Source organism: Chiroxiphia lanceolata, chromosome 24 (genome assembly GCF_009829145.1).
Source record: "Chiroxiphia lanceolata isolate bChiLan1 chromosome 24, bChiLan1.pri, whole genome shotgun sequence".
NCBI classification, from domain to species: domain Eukaryota; kingdom Metazoa; phylum Chordata; class Aves; order Passeriformes; family Pipridae; genus Chiroxiphia; species Chiroxiphia lanceolata.
In genome coordinates, this window is record NC_045660.1 from 2793697 (window position 1) to 2815399 (window position 21703).

The 21703-nt window shown below is 54.0% G+C and overlaps 1 protein-coding gene across 5 annotated transcripts in view; it reads right to left on the reverse strand.

Annotated features, from left to right (window-relative positions):
- Positions 1 to 6399: 6399 nt before the first annotated feature.
- Positions 6400 to 21703, reverse strand: part of PTPRU (protein tyrosine phosphatase receptor type U) — a 68983-nt gene continuing 53679 nt past the window's right edge. For all 5 annotated transcript variants that reach the window (XM_032710018.1, XM_032710017.1, XM_032710016.1 and 2 more), the window contains 7 exons: positions 21456 to 21605; positions 21178 to 21351; positions 18564 to 18704; positions 15962 to 16087; positions 13074 to 13231; positions 11817 to 11952; positions 6400 to 9341 (listed from right to left, as the gene is read on the reverse strand). In XM_032710018.1, coding sequence (XP_032565909.1) covers positions 9279 to 9341; positions 11817 to 11952; positions 13074 to 13231; positions 15962 to 16087; positions 18564 to 18704; positions 21178 to 21351; positions 21456 to 21605 — 948 coding nt within the window. In that variant the 3' untranslated portion in view covers positions 6400 to 9278. The remainder of the gene's footprint in view (positions 9342 to 11816; positions 11953 to 13073; positions 13232 to 15961; positions 16088 to 18563; positions 18705 to 21177; positions 21352 to 21455; positions 21606 to 21703) is intronic.

Genomic DNA, 21703 nt, shown 5'->3' on the forward strand with positions numbered 1-21703 from the left:
AGCCACTGCCAAATCCACCACGAAACCCCATCCCTGAAAGGGGGGACCTGGAACTGCTCTCCTGCATCAGCACATGTTCCCAGAAGGCAGCAGGTCCCCATTTGCTTTGGCAGGGGCAGCACATGGATAACTGGGCACCTGGCAGCATCTCTGGGGGTTGGGTAGGAGATCATGCCAGCTTCAGAACACAGGACTGATGGGTGAGCTCCGAAAGGGGGGTTGGAGGAATACCCAGAAGGGGGTTCAGTCCCTCTTGTCTGTTCAGGAGAAACGTTTGACAGGGTGAAATATGTTCTCCTTCAAAGAGGGAAAAAAAAGAAAGAAGAAGGAAAAAAAAACCCAAAAACAACAACAAATCAAAACCAACCCAAATCTAAGCGTGAAATTTGCTGTGAAATTATTACAACCCTGGAAAAGTTTCTACATTTCAGAGCTAAAGAACCAGTTTCAGACGAGGCTCCTGCCTGACCCCCTGATGCTCCTCCACCTCCCCGGGGTGAGCTGCAGGGGAGGCAGGGGCTGATGCACTGTGGGCTGTCAAGAAAGGTTTACACTGAAAAAAATCCCTTCCTTGGCACAACAACTTTCTGAATCCCACCCAACAACCCCAGGACCCCAGTGAATTCCCAGGGCTCGGCAGAGCCACCGGCACCTCCTCAGGGCTTCCTCCCCTTCCCAGCCCTTCCTGCAGCCTCCCTGCCTTGGTCTGGACACTTCTCACCATAAAGCTGATCCCGAGGAACAGAAAAAAAAAAAAACAAACCAGGCTGTGAGACCCAGTTCCCAGCCAGACATTTCTAATGAATTTTAATTTTATCAAAACGAAAATCCCGGAGCTGCCCTGTCAGCTGATCCCTCCTCAGACCTCATGAAGTGTCCCACAGAGCAGGGAGGGACAGGCTGCTCCCTACTCCCTTTTTCTTTTGTTTTAAACAGCAATCCATTCCAGATTGGTGAGGGCTGGATCAACAGGCTGTGGCTGCCCGAGGTGTTGGTGTGATGGTTCATTAGAGGAGGGTTGTTGTGCCAACATCTGACACCAGTGAGACACTGGGAGGGGGGATCATCCAAGTCCTGAGCCAGCCCCCAAACCTGTCTGCAGCCAGGGGAGGTTTGGGTTCCACATGGATCATCAGGTGTGAGGGGACAGCACATCTTTTCATGTCCCAAATTAGAGAAAAAACACCCCGGGGGAGCTGCGGGGAACTTCTCAAATGGCAGCAAAAGAGCTTCAGGGCTTGGTGTGAGGGAGGGAAAAATCCTTGGGAATGGCAGCACACGGTGGAGGGACATCAGTGGGGGAACACTGGGGGGGAGCATCAGTGGGGAATGTGTTGGGGGAGGGATGTAGATTGGGGGATGTTGGAGGGGGGACATTGGAGGGGCCTGTTAGTGGGGGTGTTGGTGGGGGAGGTTGGTGGGAGGACATTGGTGGGGGAATATCAGCAGGAGGATGTTGGTGGGGGATGGTTTTGGGGTGACATTGTCAGGGGGACATCAGTGGGGGAACATTAGCAGGGGGACATTGGTGGGGGGCTGGCACAGAGTTGGGGATGGATGGATGGATGGATGGATGGATGGATGGATGGATGGGATGTTTTTCTGCATTTCTCACCCCACCCCAGGGGAGAAACATGCCTGAGCCTCCCTGCACCCAGCCCGAATCCCACTGCTGCAGCACAACCCCCTGGAAGTCCCCCAGATCTGCAACCACCACGGGCACCACTCCTTTGGGGGGCACAGATCTGTCAGGAACAGCCCCAGGCTCCTGGCACAACACTCTCCTGAGGCCAGGGGAGGTTTCCATCCTGCTGCTGACCCCACTGTGCCCCCGGTGCCTCCCTGAGGGGAAGCTCCAGGCCCTGGTGTTCCCTCGGTAATTTTGGGCGCGTTCATCTCTGCCCGGCCCCAAGGAAGGCCCGAAGTTCAGCCACGGCTCAGTGCCTCCTCTTTGGAATTCTGGCAGCTCCACCAGCCAGCTGAGCCCTTTTAATGGGCAGCAGCAGCATCCCAGGAGCTCTGGACGAGTCCTGGCTTGCTGAGCTGGGCTGTCCTTGGCAGGAGCTCTGTCGGAGCAGGGGAGGGCAGGAGGGCACAGGATTGTTGTCCCCAGTGAGTGATGGATGATGCTCTGCCCCACACAGTTCCTTCCCAGGGGTGTCACAGAGGGGAGGAACCCACAGACTCCAGCTCAGAAAAGTCCATTCTGGTTTTAGGAAGGGAGGGGTGAAGCACTGAGAGATCTTCTCTTGGAAGTCCCCAAAGAAACCCCAACAAACTCCACTCTTGCCTTCCCTGCAGGACCGTCCTCCAGCCCACCAGCAAACGGGCAATTTGTCAATCCACCCACACCCCCAACACGTTTCTTTGGGGGGGAGAGTCCTCCCATGGCCTTCCTCACATCCTGGGACTGGAGGGAAAAATGTCACTTGGCCACAGAGCCCGAAATGCAGAGGGTCTGGCACATGGAGATATGGGTCCAACCCGTGGAGATGTGAGTCCAGAACATGGAGATGTGTGTGCAGAATGTGGAGATGTGGGTCCAGAACGTGGATATATGAGTCCAGAACATGGAGATGGGGGTCCAGCACATGGAGATGGGGGTCCAGAAAATGGAGATGAGGGTTCAGCACATGGAGATGGAGGTCCAGAACATGGAGATGTATGGGTAGAACGTGGAGATTTGGGTCCAGAACGTGGAGATTTGGGTCCAGAATGTGGATATATGAGTCCAGCACGTGGAGATGTGGGTCCAGAAAATGGAGATGGGGGTTCAGCACATGGAGATGTGAGTCCAGAACATGGGGATGTGGGTCCAGCACATGGAAATGGGGGTCCAGAAAATGGAGACGTGGGTCCAAGCCATGGAGATATGGATCCAGCACGTGGAGATGTGAGTCCAGAACATGGAGATGTGACTGCAGCAACCATTAACATGGAAGGGCCATGAGCACCGTTGTTGGCCGTCAGAGATTTTCCATTGACTCCAAGGCCTCCAGGCTGCTCAGGAAGGGGAAGATCAATCACCCACAGCTGTTAATCCACAGAGACATCCCAGACCACAGATAAATCACAGATAAGAGCTGTCCCACCTCCTCCAGCGGGAACACCTCCCCTGCCCTGTAAAAACCTCAAAGACACGACACTAAGAGGAAAGTTAAATGATTAATTTGTTTTTCAAAACCTCATCCCGAGGAAAATATCACATTTTCCAGCCAGAGGAAAATTCTTTTGGCAGCCTGAGCCCCCCTAAACTGTTTGGGAGTTCATTTGAGTTGACTTGAGTGTGCTCACACACATCTGTGATTAGACACTCACTCCACAGATATTTTTGTTAACCTCCCTATTTGAAATTCTCCCCAAACTTCCTGAGCAGGATTTTCTTGTCCTAGCATTTGTGTTTTATATCCGTGCTAAAATACTGCTTTATAAATAGCAAGAGCTTTATCCTGACTCTAACCAACAAACTCAACTTAAAGCTAAATGCATAATTTACTGCAAATTAAACTTAATGGGACTGGAATAATTATGTTGACTTTTGGAAGTACTTAAGGATAAACACATGATTAGATATTTTGCACACCGTGAGGAAATATTTATTTCAAAATACAAATTCTTCCCATTGAGCCTTTTGATGGAACATTTAGAGGTGACACGAGCAGCACAGAGATTACAGGCCTGTTAAGGCTACTTAAATAAATTATCCCACAGCATTTAGAGCACTGGAGAGATGGGAAATCTCTGGAAAAGTGTGGTGTCTGTGCTGGCAGTGATAGCCTGGGGAGTTTGGCACATCCTTGGGTGGGGCTCTTCAGACTCTACTCCTTGTGCCCATCCTGGGAAAAGTGCCCTGGGCATCCCTGCAGAGCTGGGCTGTCCATGGGCCCAAGGTCATCCCACAAAGATCATCCTACTCAGGGACCCTTCACACACTTGTGCCCCAAAAATAACCCAAGTAAGGCTGGATGGGTGGTCCAGGCACCTGGGGACAGGGGTGTGACATGTTTGTCCCCATTCCAACCTCCTCAGACAGGCGTGGGAAGTCTTGGCAGGGTCTCTGGAGGACGGGGATAAAAGAGGGGATGGAGAGGATCAGCCCAACAGCAGCACTTGGCCTCCAGAGCCATCACAGGTGATAAATGGGCCACTGGGACTAATTGAATTGGGGTTTTGCTTTAATGAATTAATCTGCCAAGGTTAATCAGGAGGGTTTAACACACCCTCCCCCAGCCCTCACCCTTGGCTCAGGGCAACCTTTCAAATGCCACATCAGAAGGAAAAAGCCAAAACCTGAGAGGGTTGAAGTGCCATGACCTGGGGTGGCCCAGGTGGGACCCTCACACTGGGAAGGGCCTGAAGCACTGAAGAAGAGGGAAAAGGAGGCCCTTGCTCTGCCCACAATTCCTTTGGGTACCTTGGTCATGTCCCTCCATAACTGGGGGGGTGAGACCTGGGCACCCTCCTGACAACACTCCCCGTGTCCTGAAGGTGGTTTTGGGCTGTGGGCTCTCCAGGGGCAGGTGGGGTTGGCAAGGACAAAGCTGAGCATCCCCTGGGAATTCCAGCCCCTCTGGGCAGGTGGAGAGGGGTGAGACAGGGGTCCCAATGCCAGGCACCAGCCAGGGGCTGGAGCTGGACTCCTGGCACATCCAGCACTGTCTGTCAGCCAGGATTAGGGAATGAGCCTGTGGATGGAACAAGAATATCCAGGTCACCTCCAACAATACCATGACATTGGCTTAGGGAAATTAGGACCAGCTCTACTGGGGTGTGTGCTGCTGATAACAGCACAAAGGAGGCGTTGGGCTGGTGAGCAACTCCCAAGAGCCCAAAGTTGGGCACATTTGGATTATTGAAATGCAAAGAGCTCCTTTTAAACAGCTCTAATCCAGCCAGGCCTGGCAGAGCAGCAGCAGGACCCCAGTGCCTCAAGCCATGCCCCTGCCAAGGCATTCTTGGCTCTGGAAAATAGGGAAAGAAATGTTCCACTCCATCCCACCCCCATCCCGGGGCCGCCCCACAACAGGTCACTCACCAGGACGAGCTGATGAACCAGAAGGGGCAACACCTCCACGGGACATCACAGGATGAGGGCTTGAACTGCTGGTCTGTCCTGCCTCCAGGGACCTCTTGGCTCTTCTGGGCTGTCCATGCCTCTTGGAGAAGTTGCAGGGATGAAGTAAGGAAGGAAGGACAGTGATGCCACTCACCTCCCTGAGCTCCCGGGGCCCCAGAGAGCCACCAAACCCTTGTCCCTGCAAAACAGCTCCTCTTTTTACCTTCACAAGCCATAATTCCTGGTCCCTGGTGGCAGCAGCTGCTGTCTCTCTCTCTCCATCACAGACCAGCAGTGGAATGATGACTGTCATAAACCAGGGGGAAAGGCTTTTTCCTCATTAGCTGCCTGTGACAGCGAGTGCCCAACGAGCTGTGGCTGAAATACAGCCTGGGAAGAGTGAGGCTGCAGAGGGAACCAGGGGGAGGAGGGTGGGGAGGCAGCACAGGACTCTGGAGTGGCTCTGGCTGGGCCACCAAGCTGGTGGCCAGCCTGGCTGTGGGGTCCAGGACCAGGCTGTGGCTGCACAAAATAACCTTGGCTGGGTTATTTTTTTATAGATGCAAATTTTTCCCAGTCTGGTTTGGTGGGAAGAGAAAGGAAAGGGACACTGTGGATGGCCAACAGGGCACTGGAGGTCACAGGGGCCAACCCACCTCAAGGCCACCAGGACAGCACCGGGGGCTTGGGGACACAGAGGTCACCCCCTGCCAGGCCTGACCCCCCACACCCAGAGCCCTTCCCAAGGGTAGGACTTGATTGGAATTTGCATTATCCCCCTTTTCATTATTTATTGGTAAAGTGTAATTACTGCCTCCTTCACGAGCCTTAATTAAAGATGAAAAACAATCCTGACAAGTCAATTAGATTTTTTTTTTCCTTGGTCTCCATTAAATTAAGACTCAAGTGTTACTGGAAGTGTTTAATATCACAACACATTTAACTGAAGGCTGCTTTGTAATAAATAAATCACCAGAGACAATGCAGGAACTTCTCCTGAAGGCTCTTCTCTACCAACAGGATTTCATTTTCCAGCTGCAAAATGCCCTGAGTTTCTCCTTTCCCCACAACACCTTTTCCAGCCATGGAAAACTTCCCTCAGAAGCACCCAGGGTGGGTCCTGCCCAGTCCAAGATCTCCAGGAGGACACCACCAGCAAAGCTCTGCAAGCACAAGGCAACCCCATCTCCTCTGTGCCACGAAGGTTTTGGAGTCCTGGAATTTGGCCCTGCAAATCTACTCCTCAAAATATCCTTAAAAAGCAAGATATGGCTGATGGAGAGGGGTTTTTTCCCTCCCCAAATCACAGCTCCCAGATCAGAGCCAGCGAAAGAAATCCACAGGCCATCACAAATTTGGAACATTTATTTATGCAACTGATCTTCTGAAAAGGAAAGAAAGCCAAAAATAATAATATAATAATAAAACTATTTAAAAAAAACCAACCAGTTAAAACAACAGCTGGATGTGCGTGGTACAATCCACATCAGACCTGTCCCTCCCTCCTTCTCCGAGGTGGAGCTGCCTCCTTTTTGGGATCACTTTTCCTGCATATGGACAAAATGGTTCCAATTTGGTGTTTTTCTTGGGTTTTAATTTTTTTCCTTTTTTTTTTGTTTTGTTTTGTTCTGTTTTTGTTTGGTTTGGTTTTATTAAAAAAAAAAAAAAACAAACAAAAAAAGCACCACTCCAATCTGTAATACCAATAAACATTATCCATCTTAAGAACAGTATTTATATTTTTATATATAGATTTCTATATATATATATTTCTATGTACAGGATGTCCTTGCCTCGTGTCAGAGGAGCATCTCAGTAGGAGTTGGAGGTGGGTTGGGTTTTATAGCACTTGGATTTCAAAGTCTGCCCTTCACCAGAGATGCCCTAAAAACCCAGAGACACCTAGCAAGGAGATATCAAAATAAAATAAAAAGGAAAAAAATCTGGATTTTAAAACATATATACAACTCCTCCAGCTTCTGTTGTCTCCAGGACTAAGTGGGGTTGCAGTTTTCCACCTTTTCCTCTTTCTGGCAACACTTTACCTCCATCCCTGTGGGATGGTCCCTCCCTCTGGACTGCAGGGAGGAGGTGGGGGAAGATCTGGGATGAAGCAGCAACATCCCTCTGGCTCCCAGGACTGAAGAGCCCCCAGATCATCCCATTCCCAGGGCTTTCAGAGGCTCAGCTCAGCCATTTCCATCCAAACCCAAACAATTCCTGCACATTTCTGCACCCACCGTGCAGAGCCTTCCCTAGGACAGCAGGACATGTCCATGGAGAGATGGGGATTGGGAAAAGGACACGGATTTATTCCAAGTCTAGGCTTGTGATGTGAGACCTGGTGTTACCAGGTACTGGTGTCACCACACTGGGGTGTAACTGGGCCATTTTAGGGTAAAAAAAAGGCTATTTGGTCACGAGACTGAATGGGCACATGACAGGGTTAGACAGCAGGGATGGAAAAAATGAGAATAATGTTGTATAGCCCTTGGAATAAGTTGTTTTCAGGCTGGGAATTACTCAGTGAGCAGGTGAGAGAGCCAAGGCTCTGGGCAGAACCCCTGGATGCTGCTGAGACCCCCATTCCCACAGCAGGTGGGAAACCTTCAAGGAGAGAGAGGGCAGGGCTGGATCTCCCTGCTCTCCTTCACCCTTGGAAGGGGGATGGAAACATCCCCTGGGTTTGCTCCCCCAGCCTTCAAGATTCCCTGGGGAGAATTCCCTGGGGAGAGGGATCCCCAGCTCCAGGCAGGGCAAGGCAGGGAAGCTGCCCCTGCCCTGAGGAGATGGGGCTGGAGGATGGGGGAGCACACATGGGGGATGAAGGATAAGAGGAGGGTGAGGGAGAGATGAAGGATGAAGGAGGGATGAAGGATGGGGTTGCCCACATCCACCCTCCAGCATCTGGAGGACAGTTTTCTCATCTGTTCTGCTCCAGACCCACAAAAAATGATGGTGAAGTTCTGCCTGGCCCTCAAGACAGACTCAACCTCCCCTCAGTCTGAGTCCCCAGGGCAGACCCCAGACCTTCATCCCTCTGCCTGCACCTTCCTGAGGCTGTTCATTTTATTACCACCAGGCTGTGAGCAGAGATTCCTGGAATTATCACAACATCAGATGGAAAAAGTGCTGTCTCACACCCACCTGCAGCAGGATGGAGCTGAAAAAGTATCAAGTACCTTGAATCACCAGCCCTGGGTGGCACCAGGGGCTTGGGGACCTCCCCATGCCCAGCCCCAACATACAGCCCAGCTCAGGGGCTTCAGCACAGCTCAACACCACCCCAAAACTGCTCCACCAGCCCCAGCAAAAGCCAAGAGCATCAGTGGACAACTGCCTGGGGGCAGCATCCAGGAGGAACACGGGATGGACCCAAATTTTGAGGATTTTGCTTCAAATGCAGCGATTCACAAGGGAAGGGTTAAAAACAGCCCTGTGGGCCGGAGCCTTTGGGTCATCAGGAGGAATTAAGTGCAACAGACAGGGAGGATGGTGTGGAGATGCAGGGGGAGCATCACTTCCAAAGCCTGGCAAAGGTGCCAGGAAGGCCCGGGTCTGAAGCAGGACACGGTCGGTGCCACCCATGCCCTCTCATCCCTCCTCCCTGCTCTGCCCAGGGCTGGGCACACAAAGGGTGGCAACTCACACAACTAAAACAAGCGAAGACCAAACTCGTGGTGCAAAGGGGCACAAACTCAAGAGCTCCTGGGAGGGTCTTTGTCCCAGGCAGCCGTCGGGCTCCTCGGGAGCGGCTTCAGTTCCACACAGAACTGAGAGCCAACGTCTCTCCTCCCAGTATCCATCCTTCCCTGCTGGGAAACGGCCTCTGCTCCTTCTGTCCTCCTCTTCCTCCCCTCCCTGGGCTCCTCTCCAGCTGCTTTAGGGGCCCCCGGCAGCGCCACGGGGCCACATCCTGCACACCCCAACTCCAAGGAATGGGATGAGTCGTGACATCCAACCTGTGGCCACTCAGCAGGGAGGGAAGATGGAGAGCGGAGGATGAAGATGGAGAGCGGCCAACACCCCCAACACGTCCAGCACATCCCCACATCCTCTCGTTTCCTCGATCCCATGGGTTTTCCTCGATCCCATGGGTTTTCCCGTTGGGTCCTTTGCTGTTTCCGGGCCCGCCTCCAGCAGGAACGCAACGTCCAGGTGGGAGATGCACAGTTGGCACGACCCCTGTGCCAGCCCTCGCCGCCCCTCTCCTGGCCAGGTGCTATCTGGTCTCCAGGGACTCCAGATATTCCAGTGCTATGTCGTAGCAGAAATGGTACTGCTCCTGTTCGGAGAGAGAAGAGAGGATGTTGTGATCCCAAGTGAGTTATCTCCCAAATCTCTCCCTGTTTGAGGCAAAATAAATGTCCACAGCCCTAAGGAAACGCCTGTGAGGGCTCTATGGGATGTCAGCCCTGGCTGGGGGCTGTGTCCCTCTCCAGGCTCCATGATTGGTCCTGCTGATGCCACAGCCAGGAGAAACTCCACTCCTGGCAAACAACACCCATTGTTGGTGTTGTCCCCATTGTCCTTCAGATCCAAAGGCAGCACATGCAACAAATTTCCCTTTTCTGGGGACAGATGGCACCTTCACCTCCCCCAGGGGATGGACAAGGACTGTGACATCCCCGTGCTATGAAAATACAGTTTATTCACCACCCCAGGGTACAAGCAGGAGCAGCACTGGGGGATCAGTGACCACATCCCCCCCTGTCTGACCCCCTCACCACCACAGTGACTGACATGTGTCAATCAGTGGTGGCAGAGCCAAGGGAATGATGGATTTTGGGGCCAGAGGTGTCCGAAACAAAACCTCAGGCAGGAAATCGAGGAGAGTTTTTCTTTCTGAGTTCAGCAGAGGCTGAAAATGGGAAGAGTGCCAAGGTGACCACCCATGGTCTGGGTGGATGGAGATGCCCTGCCCTGGCTGCCAGGACATTCTTCATCACAAATTCTCTTCATGCTGATGAAGAAGAGTTATTTTCCATCCCTTGCAGGGATTTGGGTTGGGCGTTTGCTGTGCGTGGGGGGAGAGGCACAAAGGGAACTCCTGGGAGTTTCACTTCCAAAAAATCCAAATTTTCCAAGGGAAGTGCCAAACCAATGAGCATTTTGGTGTTCAGGTCAAAGCCTGAGCTGCCTGTGACAAAGTCAAGGACTGTAAGTGGGGAAGCTCCTCTCCAAACTCTCAACAGGACTGGGCTCGCTCTTCCCTCTTTTCCCCAGACACCAACGGATGATGTCAACATCCTCCCACCTTCTGCTTCCCCCCAGGGAAAGCCCAGCATGGGTTTTATAGCAAAAGTCACTGAAATTGGGCTTGTAAAGGCAGTCTCATCCATCCACATCCTTTCCATGACCTGTTCCCATGCACAGAAGGCTCACGGGAACGCTGCGACCTTGGCAGTGCCCAACCCCAGGAGCTGTTGCTCCAACAAACAAAACCAGCCTGAATGGGGGGGGAAAACAAACCAAATAAATCAGGATTTTGGTGCAGCTACAAGTTCTGGGACATCAGGTGGGTGCAGGGAAGGAAAGGGGAGAGCTCATCTCCCCAAATCCCAGCTGCAGGACAGGGATTGCAGCTCGAGCACCGGCACGAAAATCCCGTTATCCCGCACGGGTGGGCGGCTGCTCAGGGATCCCAGGTGGGAGCAGACAGGGAGGGAGAGGAGGACTTCAAAGAGAGGAGGCTGCCACGGCTCAGATTAAAAGCACATAATGCTTTTGGGATTAAGAAAAGGGATTGTTTTCCATTTATCATCACATAAAAATAAACCCCGGGGGCAAACGGAGGGGAAGATGCGCGGGAAGCGCCTCGTGCTGGCTGCTCTCTGCCGGGCTGTGCCTCCTTACACCAGGCACGGATCCGGCCTCCTGGGGACTCAGGGAGATTGAGATTCCCAGAATAGCTGGTTCAGGTTCATTTGAGGCGGGAGGACGCTCGTGTCCTGATGGGAAATGTTGCCTTTTTTCTTAATACCTTTGCAATTTAGCCCGATGGGCCCGGTTGGCTTCATGCTTGTCACATCATCTTTCCATTATCTGCATCCCTCCCCCTGCTCCCCTCTCCCCTCCCTCACCTTCTCCTCCGCTTTTAATTCCTAATGCAAATCACATCCCCTCCTCAAAAAAACCATTTCATTTTGCAACTTAGGGATTTTATAATCCGAACAGGGTAAATGTTTCCAGCTGACTCGCTTTTAAAACATCAGGAGGCACCTGGATTCCTCCACCACGGGCACGGACACGCGGCTGCTCCATCCCCTCTTCCATTATTGAGGGCCTGAATTAGGGCAGGGACTTTTCACCCCGACCTGCTGCCACCTCCAGCCTCCTCCTCAGGGCACGTGGCTCCACTGCTGCTCCCAGCAGCTCCTCCACCCATTAATTTCATTCCAAATCCTCATTCCTTTTATATTTCTAACAGGAATTTATCTGACTCCCCCTCGGAGCTGCTCCCAACGCCACAAACCTCCTGAAGAACCACAGTGACATCCCCATGAGTTGATGTGAACCCTCCTTCTGATTCCTGGGAAGGATTTCCAACAACCCCAGTGCTGACACCACGTTGGCACGGCAGGATGAAGACAAGGCTGCTTGGAGAAGCTGCCTCACCTCCTTGCCCATCCCATGCCCGTGATGCTCATCAGGATTTGGGGAGGCAAAGGAGGTGTTCTGGGAATTAGGGAGGCCCAGCACCTCTCCCCTCTGCTGGCACCAGCAGCCAGGGTGGATGTTGGTGGGCTCTGGTGCTTACCAAGGTCTCCACCATATTTGGCTTGTAGTTGCGGAGGGTCTTTGCAGCATAGAACACATCTGCCATGTTGTGACACTTGATCATCTCCAGGATCATGGTGGAGGCACAGAAGGTGCCACTCCGGCCACCTCCGTTCCTGGTGGGAGAAACACACGTGTCAGTGGTGAGAAAATGGCATTAGAGCACCTTCCTGCTCCCTCCAAGTGCCCCCTTCCCCGTCTGACTCTGCATCCCAGGCGATGTGCCCAAACCGGGGCACCTGAACCTGCCCCACAGGGTGGTAGGAGTTGTGATCCTGCCCTCCCAGTCTTCAGAAGAGCATGAAAACACCTTTTTGGACCATCAAGGCTGGATCCTGGACCATTTGGGCTCAGTGTCCAGCCCTGCCACGGACCAGCTCCTCGTGTGAATTTGGGGAAGCTGCTGTGTCCCTCCTCCCATCCACAGGGAGCTGGTGACATGGGGGTGGTGCTGCCTGGAGGAACCATCCCATGTTTCCCCCAGAGCACTGGGTACCTCCCCAAAAGCTGTTCTCCCACCGTGTCTCATCCCTGGCAGTGAAGGGAACAGGGGAGAGGAAAGAGAGAACACGATGCCAGTGTTGTACAGAGCATGTTCTCAAATTATCCCCGGGCTAATGAAGACGGACAAGGCTGTAATTAATTTTTGATTAAAGGCTCTCCTGCTGTCTCTGCCCATCTGCAAACGTGCCAGGTCCCATCCGAGGGGAGCACACGGTGTTTGTGAGCCAAAGCTGCTGGGAGGAGGGGGATGGAGAACATCTCCAGGCTTGGAGCGACCTGGCCTAGTGGAACGTGTTCCTGCCCACTGGAACATGATGATTTTTAAGATCCCTTCCCACCCAAACCACCCCAAGGTTCTATGTCCCCCTCAATGAAAAGCAAAGGATGGGAGCTGCCACAGTTCCTGCCCCGTCCCTTTGGAGCCTGCCACACACACAGGGCATGGTGACAGGGTTGGGAGCTCTGCCAGGCCCTGCTGCAGGACAGGGCACAGGCATATGAAGGGCAGGGATGGTGCCAGGGTGTCATTCCCACTGAGCATCCATCTCATGGAGAACGTTTTTGACTTGGTGACCACAAGGTGCCTCCAAACTCACGTCGTGGCACCATCTGGGGACAAAGTCACCCCAGGGAGGGCTTTTTTTAGGGGATTTCCAGGCAGAACTGTGGGCATGGAAACTGGAGGCATCTCCTCACCACCAGCAGAACCTGCTCCTCCCCAGGGGACACTCACAGGCAGTGCACCACGGTCCTGCCATCCCCACTTTCCTTCTGCCACCTCTCCACTTGGGCCAGGAGGTGCAGGAAGGACTTCTTGGAGTCGGGAGTGTCTCGATACGCCGACCACCGCAGGTACTGGAAGTGCCGGACCATCAGGTGCCCCTCCTGCAACTAGAAAAGCAAAACTCATCACCTGGAACCCCCGGGCTGCCCTCATTTACTGGAGGTTTGAGGGGAGGGCAAGAGGGGTTTGCCAGGCATGGACAGTGGAGAAAGAGAGGAAAACCTTTTCCTGGTGCTTTAAGTTGGGTGGTTCCTTGAGCTCGCTCTGGTTCCACCACCCCACTGCACCTGGGGAAAGCTCCACAGACGTGGTTTATCCCACCTCAGGCTGTCTCTGTGTCCCCTCAAACTTGTTACCAGACCCCCTGAGCCTCCCCAGGGCTTCTCCATCACATCCTCCTCCTGCACGACGAAGATCCACGGGGATGTGTTTCTGTCCCGCTCGCTGTAAACCAGGAGGCTGCCGAGGAGCTGCCACCCACAGAGGCAGGAGCTTAATGCCTGGTAATCTGGTTAGTTTGGAAAGCTAATCTGGTTAGCTGGATCCAGGAGGAGGATTAAAAACATCCCCAGAGCTGAACGAGGCCAAGCTTTAGCCCAGCAGATGTGGGGCTCCTGCTCAGGAATACTCGGAGCATCCGGAGTGTTGGATGGGGTGGGACCGTGGTCACACATTCCAGATGCAACTCAGGGCTTGGCAGCACGCATGGGGAGCACACATTGGAGGAGAAAGGGGGGGTCAGGCACAGAGGGGGGGTGCTCAGCTCTGGAGGGCTCTGTCCACCCCATTTCAGATGCCTGATGAGCACCAGACCCTCTCCAAGCAGCAGGACCACGGTATTCCCGTGGCTCTGCAGGGAGCCCCAGTCTGGGGGCTGGGAATTGGGGGCATGCAGTGCCCATTCCAACCTGCACCCCCTTAAGAGGGGCTTTTCTGAACCTTTTTGGGGGCTTTTCTGATCTTTCCAGGAGACTCAGTCTGGGTTGGTGATGTCGTCTGATGGGCTGATCACCTTGGACTCCAGTTTTTGCTTCTGGCTGGAAGCCAGGAAGGCAGAGGGGGAAGATGAGACAAGTAAGTGGAGTTAAAACAGGAGAAAATCCCTCTGCCAGCTCGGGAAGGACAGTTTTGGGATGTGTTTTGAAGCTGAGGTGAAAGCTCTGGAGGGCTTGTGACATCCCCAATGCTTCATCCCAGCAGGCAAAGGCTTGGCACAAAGTGGTTGCAAGCAATCTGCTCCCTGGGGGAATCTCCTCTTAGATCCAGAGATTTCCATCACGCTGAATTTAATTCAGCACAGAGTATATTCTACCACCTGAGAGCAGAGCATGTTTGGTGTAGGATTTTGTGCTGACACCCAGGAAATGCCAGATGCTCCCACGGGGAGCGTGAACCAAAACCCTCTTTGTGTTGAGTCCAGATAATCAGGATTTATCTCCTCTGGCCCCAGTCACCCCTCGGAAGCACCTTCCCAGCCGGGCCATCAGCCAGGCCACACGCTCCTTTCCAAGCTCCCTAATTCCCATCTGCCTGGTGACCTTCACTGGGGCATTGGCCTCAGCCTCTTGGCAACCCTCAGGAGTTTAAGGCCTTCAGGGATGTCACCTCTCCCTGGATGGCTTTTGTAGGTAAAGCAGCTTTTGTTTTTCCATGTGCAGCTCTGCACCCACACGGGCTCTTCATCACAGTCTGTGTCCCTTCCCTGTTCCCCTGCATTTCTCTTCATTTCAAAGCAAGATGAACCTTGTCCAAGCAACAAGGTAAAAAACTTGGTGGATCTTCTCACCCTGCAGGAGAAGGGCTCTGCTGGTGCCATGCCCATGTGGGGAGTCTGCATCCTGTGACACACGTGTGGCAGGACCTCCAGGCACGAGGAGAAAGGTCTTCCCACAGTTTTCTAACATCTTGCAAGGAGCTGGGAACTCCAGAAAGGTTTGGATGGAACAATGGCAATTCTACAGGGTCTTCTCTGCCAGGAGGAGAGCTGGGGCTGCATCCTTTGGGGGGGCTGGACTAGGCTGAAGACACCAGCATTCAGGGGGGACCTTCTGGCTCTCTCCAACTCCCTGGCAGGAGGGTGGAGCCAGGGTTGGGTCGGGCTCTGCTCCCAGGGAACAAGGGAAAGGACAAGAGGCAAACGGCCTCAAGTTGCACCATAGGTGGTTTAGGTTTGATATTAGGAAACATTTCTCCACCAAGGGTTGTCCAGCCCTGGCACAGGCTGCCCAGGGCAGTGGTGGGGTCCCCATCCCTGGGAGTGTTCAAAAGTACACAGATGTGGCATTTGAGGACACGGGTTAGTGGTGGCCTTGGCAGTGCTGGGTGAACAGTTGTACTCGATATCTCAGGGGTCTTTTCCCACCTCAAAGATTCCATGATTCCATGATCTACAGCACCATTCAGTTACCTACACAGGGAATGACCAGCTCCGGGACTGTGTGGCCTCACTGGGTGCATCATCGTTCTACTCTCCAAAGAAGGTCTTCCAAGAAGGCCCAGAGAGGTTGTGGACTCCCCATCCCTGGACGTGTTCAAAGCCAGGTTGGACACGTCTTGGAGCAACCTGGTCTAGTGGAAGGTGTCCCTGCCCACAGCAGGGAGGTGGAACAAGATGATTTTTGAGGTCCCTTCCAACCCAGACCATTCTGGGACTCTAGGACTCACACACAGCAGCTCTTGGGGATGCCTCAGCCCTTCCCCAAAAAAGCAACCAACCCACCTGCACATGAGCTCTTCCAGCCCTGGGAGATGCCTGGGGGCATCTGGGCACACACACAGACACACATGAAGCCCCCCTCCCCCCTTTTCTGGCATGGAGCCAGAGCAGAGACCCTCACCCGTGTGATGTTCTGGACTCGGAAGAGCCGGGACACGATGTCCTCATCCGCCGTTCCGGACACGTACTCCACCTCCATGGGGCCGTACTGCTGGAGCCCTGGCTCGGGCCAGTACTGCAGGCAGGGCTGTGGGGAGAGGAACAACAGCTCACCAGGACTGGGAATGCGTGCTGGGACACGGGGAAGGGCGTCACACGTGACAGGCAACCGGGTGGCTGGTGCTGGACACCAAGGGGGGCTCCCGGCACAGGGGTGGCACCAGGATGGGATGCTGGGCCACGATGCTGTTACTCACACAGCACATGGATGGAGGGATGGCTGGAAGATCTCTCTCTCTCAGCTTGTTCAGGGATCAAAGCTGAAAGGTCAGATCTACCCCCAGCATCCACACAGCCCCCTCCCACTGCATGGACACAACAGCTGGTCCACGAGGATGCAGGATGGGCTGTGCCCCCGTTCCAGCAAGCACAGACTGGATCTGCACAACGATGGAGCAGGGCTTGGCTGATCAACAGAACCCCAGGGAATGGCTGGAGCTGTGTCAGGGCAGGCTCAGGTTGGATCTCAGGCAAAGGTTCTTCCCCCAGAGGCTGGTTGGGCACTGCCCAGGCTCCCCAGGGCAGTGGGCACAGCCCCAAGGCTGCCAGAGCTCCAGGAGGGTTTGGCTGATCCTCTGGGGCACAGGGGGTGACTCTTGGGGCTGGGCTTGTGCAGGGCTGAGGGTTGGACTCCATGATCCTTGGAGGTCCCTTCCAGCTCAGCTGATTTTGTGATTCTGTGCTCCCACTCTGCTCTCAAGTTTTGCTGGCATTAGAAGCCACTCTGGCATCAGCAGCCCCAGCAACACGGGGTGACAGTTCCCCTCATCCCATGGCCAGGACATCCCACCAAGTCAAAGCAATCCCAGCCTGCATCCCCAGGGAGCAACTCCACGTGTCCATCATGGCCCTGACGGATGGCTCCGTCCAAGGGGCACGGATGAGATTGTTTTCACACGGTGACAGCTGGAAACCAGCATGGACACAAAACAGATGATGTTTGTCACCACACTTTAACAGGGCATTTACCAGTCCAGGCCATCCACAGCCTGGGCCCAACCACACAGCAAACCTGTCTGAGAAATAATTGGTTATTAATGGGGGCCATAAATCTCCCACATCTCGAAGCCTTCCAGACTCAGAGTTATAATTTGGATATTAAAACTTCCTTCAGCAAGAGACGTAGTTCAAGTGAGGGCTGTACCCTCTAAGTCACCTTTTGGAGCTGCCTGCTGGAGAGGGTGATTTATTACCTGTTGGTCCTAAACTGGTAAACATTTAGGATTCAGCTAAATATTGTAACAGACATCTCTGAGGAAGGGACGTCCAGAGAGAGAGGCAGGGCTGGGTAATGAAGAAAAATGGCAAAGGGTGGTGCCAGGGGACAGTGGTGGCTGCAGGGGACAGGGATCTGGGGGAGGGGGGCAGAGGAGCCTCACAGGAGCTGAAGCTCCCGGGAAGGCTTTCATTGCTGGACCATGGAATGAAAGAATAGGCTGAGAGAAATAAAATCAGGTTTGCTGCCTCCTTCCAGAGCAGCACGGGCAGCAGGTCGAGGGAAGTGATTCTGCCCCTCAGATGAGACCCTCCTGCAGAGCTGCTCCAGCACAGGAAGGACATGGAGCTGCTGGAGAGAGTCCAGTGGAGGCACCAAGATGGTCAGAGGGATGAAGGAGCTCTGCTGGGAGGGAAGGCTGGGAGAGTTGGGATTGTTCAGCCTGGAGAAGAGAAGCTTTGGGGTGACCTCACTGTGGCCTTACAGGGCCTGAGGGGAGACAAGTGCATGGCACAGGATTGCATCCAGATGGTTCTGGAATATCTCCAGTGAGGGAGACTCCACATCCCCTCTGCTCTCTGTTCCACTGCTCAGTCACTGCCCAGGAAAGAAATTCTTCTTGTGCCATTTCATTTTACTTCTGTTTTTTCACACGGAGAGGTATATTCTCAACAGCAAATAACTTCTTTACAGTCTGTTGTAATGAGACAGGGAGAAACCATGAAAATCTCTCAAACCACATGGAATTTGCTGCTTATCTCACTGCGAAGGGCTTAAAAGAGCTGTCGACCTTAAAGGAGTTTTATTTTACAAAAAGACAAGCACTGCAAACCTGCTGCTGCCTCGCCGTCAGTAGTGAGCTACTGAGCAGACACTCTCCAAAAAATAAACACACTTAAAGCCCCCCTTCGAGGTGAAGGTGCTGTTTGAATGATAAGTGAGAAGGAAACTGCTTTGTGAAAGGAACTTGTGCTATGGAGAGAGCATTTGCTAGAAATGCAACACCTTCCAGTCAGTTTGTAAGAACAACAGGCTGACAGCACAAAACAGTCACCAGCCAGGAAAACCCTTTGCTGAAGCAGTGGATGGAAAGATAAGTATGTGATGGACTCAAAGACCAGGGCAAAGATGATGCCCTTCTTCCATCTGCAGCACACACTGGTGCCAGGAACCCTTTCCAGCAGTGACAGTCGTTAAAACCAAGCCTCACAATAAACCAGGCTTCGAAGCAGCCCCTGGGATGGCTGGATCCAAGTGCCAGCAGGGTGCCCAGGGCAGCAGGACTCACCCAGGCAGAGTTGGACTGGTTGAGCTGGTTGAGCATGACGATGGAGGTGCAGCCATAGTCGTACACCAGCCTCCAGAAGTCGGTGGTGGTGTTCTGCAGAGGGTGCAGGGTGACGATGAAGGCAGCGCTCTTGGTGTAGCTCTGGGGAGAAGGAAACACAAGCACCATCAAGGGCGTGGTGGTGGCACTGGGGCCACTGCTGTCACCCCCCTCCCCCCCCCCAAAAAAATCAGTGCAACCAGAAGATGAGTGGCACCAAAGCCACCTTCTCCTGGTCTCCCTGGGACAACCTTTGTCATTCCTGGTGATGGGGAGTGATCCCTGCCCTCGGGCAGGATGAAAGCACCCACCCTCTACTCTTGAAGGAAAGGGTATTTTGCATAAATAACTAAGGAAAAGGTGTCACCTTTGAGCCAAGAACAAGCAGAAGCTGTGGCTGCCAGATGGTCCCAGCCCCCAGCTCTGCACCCTGGCCCCAAATGAAAGCATCACCCCCAGCATCACCCCCAGCCACAGTGTCCCACCACTGAAAGGGCACTGGGAGCAGCAGGAGCAACCACTGCCCTGGGGTTCAATGGATTTTTGGGGGAAGAAAGAAAATCCCCAAGCAAAAGATCCCTAAAAACTGCAAGAAAGTGGGGGAGCAGGGGTGTTGGAAATTACTGGTGATGCCAGACCTCGAGTGCTGTGTCCAGTTCTGGGCCTCTCATGACAAGAAGGACATTGAGGGGCTGGAGCGTGTCCAGCAAACAGAGTGGAGCAGGGGAAGGGGCTGGAGCAGCAGGAGCAGCTGAGGGAGCTGGGGGGGCTCAGCCTGGGGAAAAGGAGGCTCAGGGGGGACCTTCTGGCTCTGGAACTCCCTGACAGGAGGGGGGAGCAGGGAGGGGTCAGGCTCTGCTCCCAGGGAACAAGGGACAGGAGGAGAGGGAACGGCCTCCAGCTGTGCCAGGGGAGGTTCAGGTTGGACATCAGCAGGAATTTCTCACTGAAAGGGTTGTTAAACATTGGCAGGGGCTGCCCAGGGAGGTGGTGGAGTCCCCACCCCTGGGGGTGTCCAAGGAAGGACTGGCTGTGGCACTCAGTGCTCTGGGCTGGGGTCAACGTGGGAATCAGGCACAGGATGATCTGGAGGTCTTTTCCGACCTGTGATTCTTTCTCCTTTGTACTTCAGATGAGAATCCTTCCCTTGGTCATCCTGCCACCAGCTCACCAAGCTCAACACTGCTTTGAGCAGACTCAAATGAACAGTTGGGCTCCAGCCCCCCAAACACAGACCCAGCACAGCTCTTTGCTGACTGGGGGTCCTCTGGCTGCTGCAGAACCTCCTCAGTCCACCCCCAGAAATGCCTTTACTGAGCTGTCCCAGCCCTGCCCACGGGCAGCAGTGAGACCCTGGTGCCTGGTGAGAGCTTTCTGCCCTCGAGGAGGGGGGTGAGAGCAGCAGATTTCACCAGGGGCTGCCCAGGGCTTGCCTTGGCACAGGTGTAAGGGACAGCAGCTGGTGCAGAGCAGGGCACGGCTCCACTGGCACCACACGATGTGGCACCAGTGACAGGCAGCCAGACCATCTGACAGATGGACAGACTGCCTTGAGCAAACCACTTTGGCACTTAAAGAAAATGAGACTTTTCTTTTTTTTTCTTTTTTTTTTTTTTTTTTTTACCCGAAGAGGGAAATGGGTTTTATCCCTTCAGCGAGAATTTCATCCTTGGGGCTTTTTCTGTCTATAAAAAAATATTTTATTTGCTGACCCTTTAGCAGAGATTAAGGGAGGCTCAGTGATGCATAAAAATAAAATGGATATGCAAACAGCAAGCAAGCTGAAAACAAAGCTCCATCCCACTGCAGCCCAACAGGAGCCACTCCCCACCACCAGCAGCCCACTCTGCTTTCCAAACTGCTTTTGCTGTGGGAGCAGGGATCAGGGAGATGGGATCTGCAGAGAGATCCAGCGGGATAAATCACTCGTGGGATGGAAAATGCAAGGCTTGGCCTGGTGCCAGCGCTCAGCTGTGACCAGGAGGGTCTGGGGAAGGTGTCCAGGGTGTGGGGGGAGCTCAGTGCTGCCTGTGCAAAGCACCCCAGCTCCTTTCAGGGAGAGGAAGGTGGGTTTGGTGACAAATGGCCCATCACTCAGAGCCTGCAGCATCCTCTCTGCTCTGCTTCGTGACCATCAGCAGCCAGGAAATAGCTTTGCCACCACAGGGGTCCCTTCTGACTGGCCCAAGGGGATGAATGGTGGCTTTGGGAGCAGTTCAGAGCCCCTGAACTGCAGCAGGAGGATGGACAGGAGGATGCACAGCAGGGTGCTGGCAGCACACGGGGGGCTCAATGCCACCAACCCCTCCATGAGCTTCCTCTCCCTCCTCTGCTCCACTTTCCCTGCAAAATACTGAAGCCCCTCAGTGCGTGGCTGGTGGGAGGAGGTGATAAGTCCTTTCAGGATGCTGTTACACAGAAGAAGGGGGGCAGGTTCCAGCAGTCCCAGCCCTTCCTCCCCCGCAGCTGCCACGAGCGCTCGGTGCAAAACGAGGTTGGAAATCCAAACCAAGCCGTGAAAAGTTGCCTGAGACAGAACCCACAACATCCTCTGGGAAGGAAGGGGGCCACTCACATCGGTTAAGGCCGCGTTGATGTAGTTGTTGCTGTCTCCATCCACGGAGATGAGGAAGGGAAGGCATCGGTCCGGCGGCAGCACGTCCATGCTGCGGTTGCGCTCGCGGTTGCGGGGCAGGAGCGCGATGCTGCACTCCTCCACGTCCAGGTGTGGGGTCACCGAGTTCAGGGTCTGTGGGGACACCCTCTCAGCACAGGGCCCAAAACCCCTTCCTGGCGGTGGGCACCGGGAGGGCGAGGGGAAGAGGGTGTGGCAGAGGTTTTGGGGTCGCTCACCTGGAACTCCTCCCGCAGCTGCGAGGAGTTGCTCTGCGGCTCAATCCTCACCATCTCCTTGTAGGTGGGCTTGAACTCGCTGGCGGGGATGCTGGTCTCCCCGCACAGACAGGCCTCCAGGATGGCATCGTGGATGAAGATGTACTGCTCCTTTTGTGGGGAGAGGGGACAGGGCTGAGCCTCCCCCTCCTCCGTGGTGACAGCAGCCCCGCCTGTCCCCGGCTCACCCAGCCCCGCCCAGTGCCAGC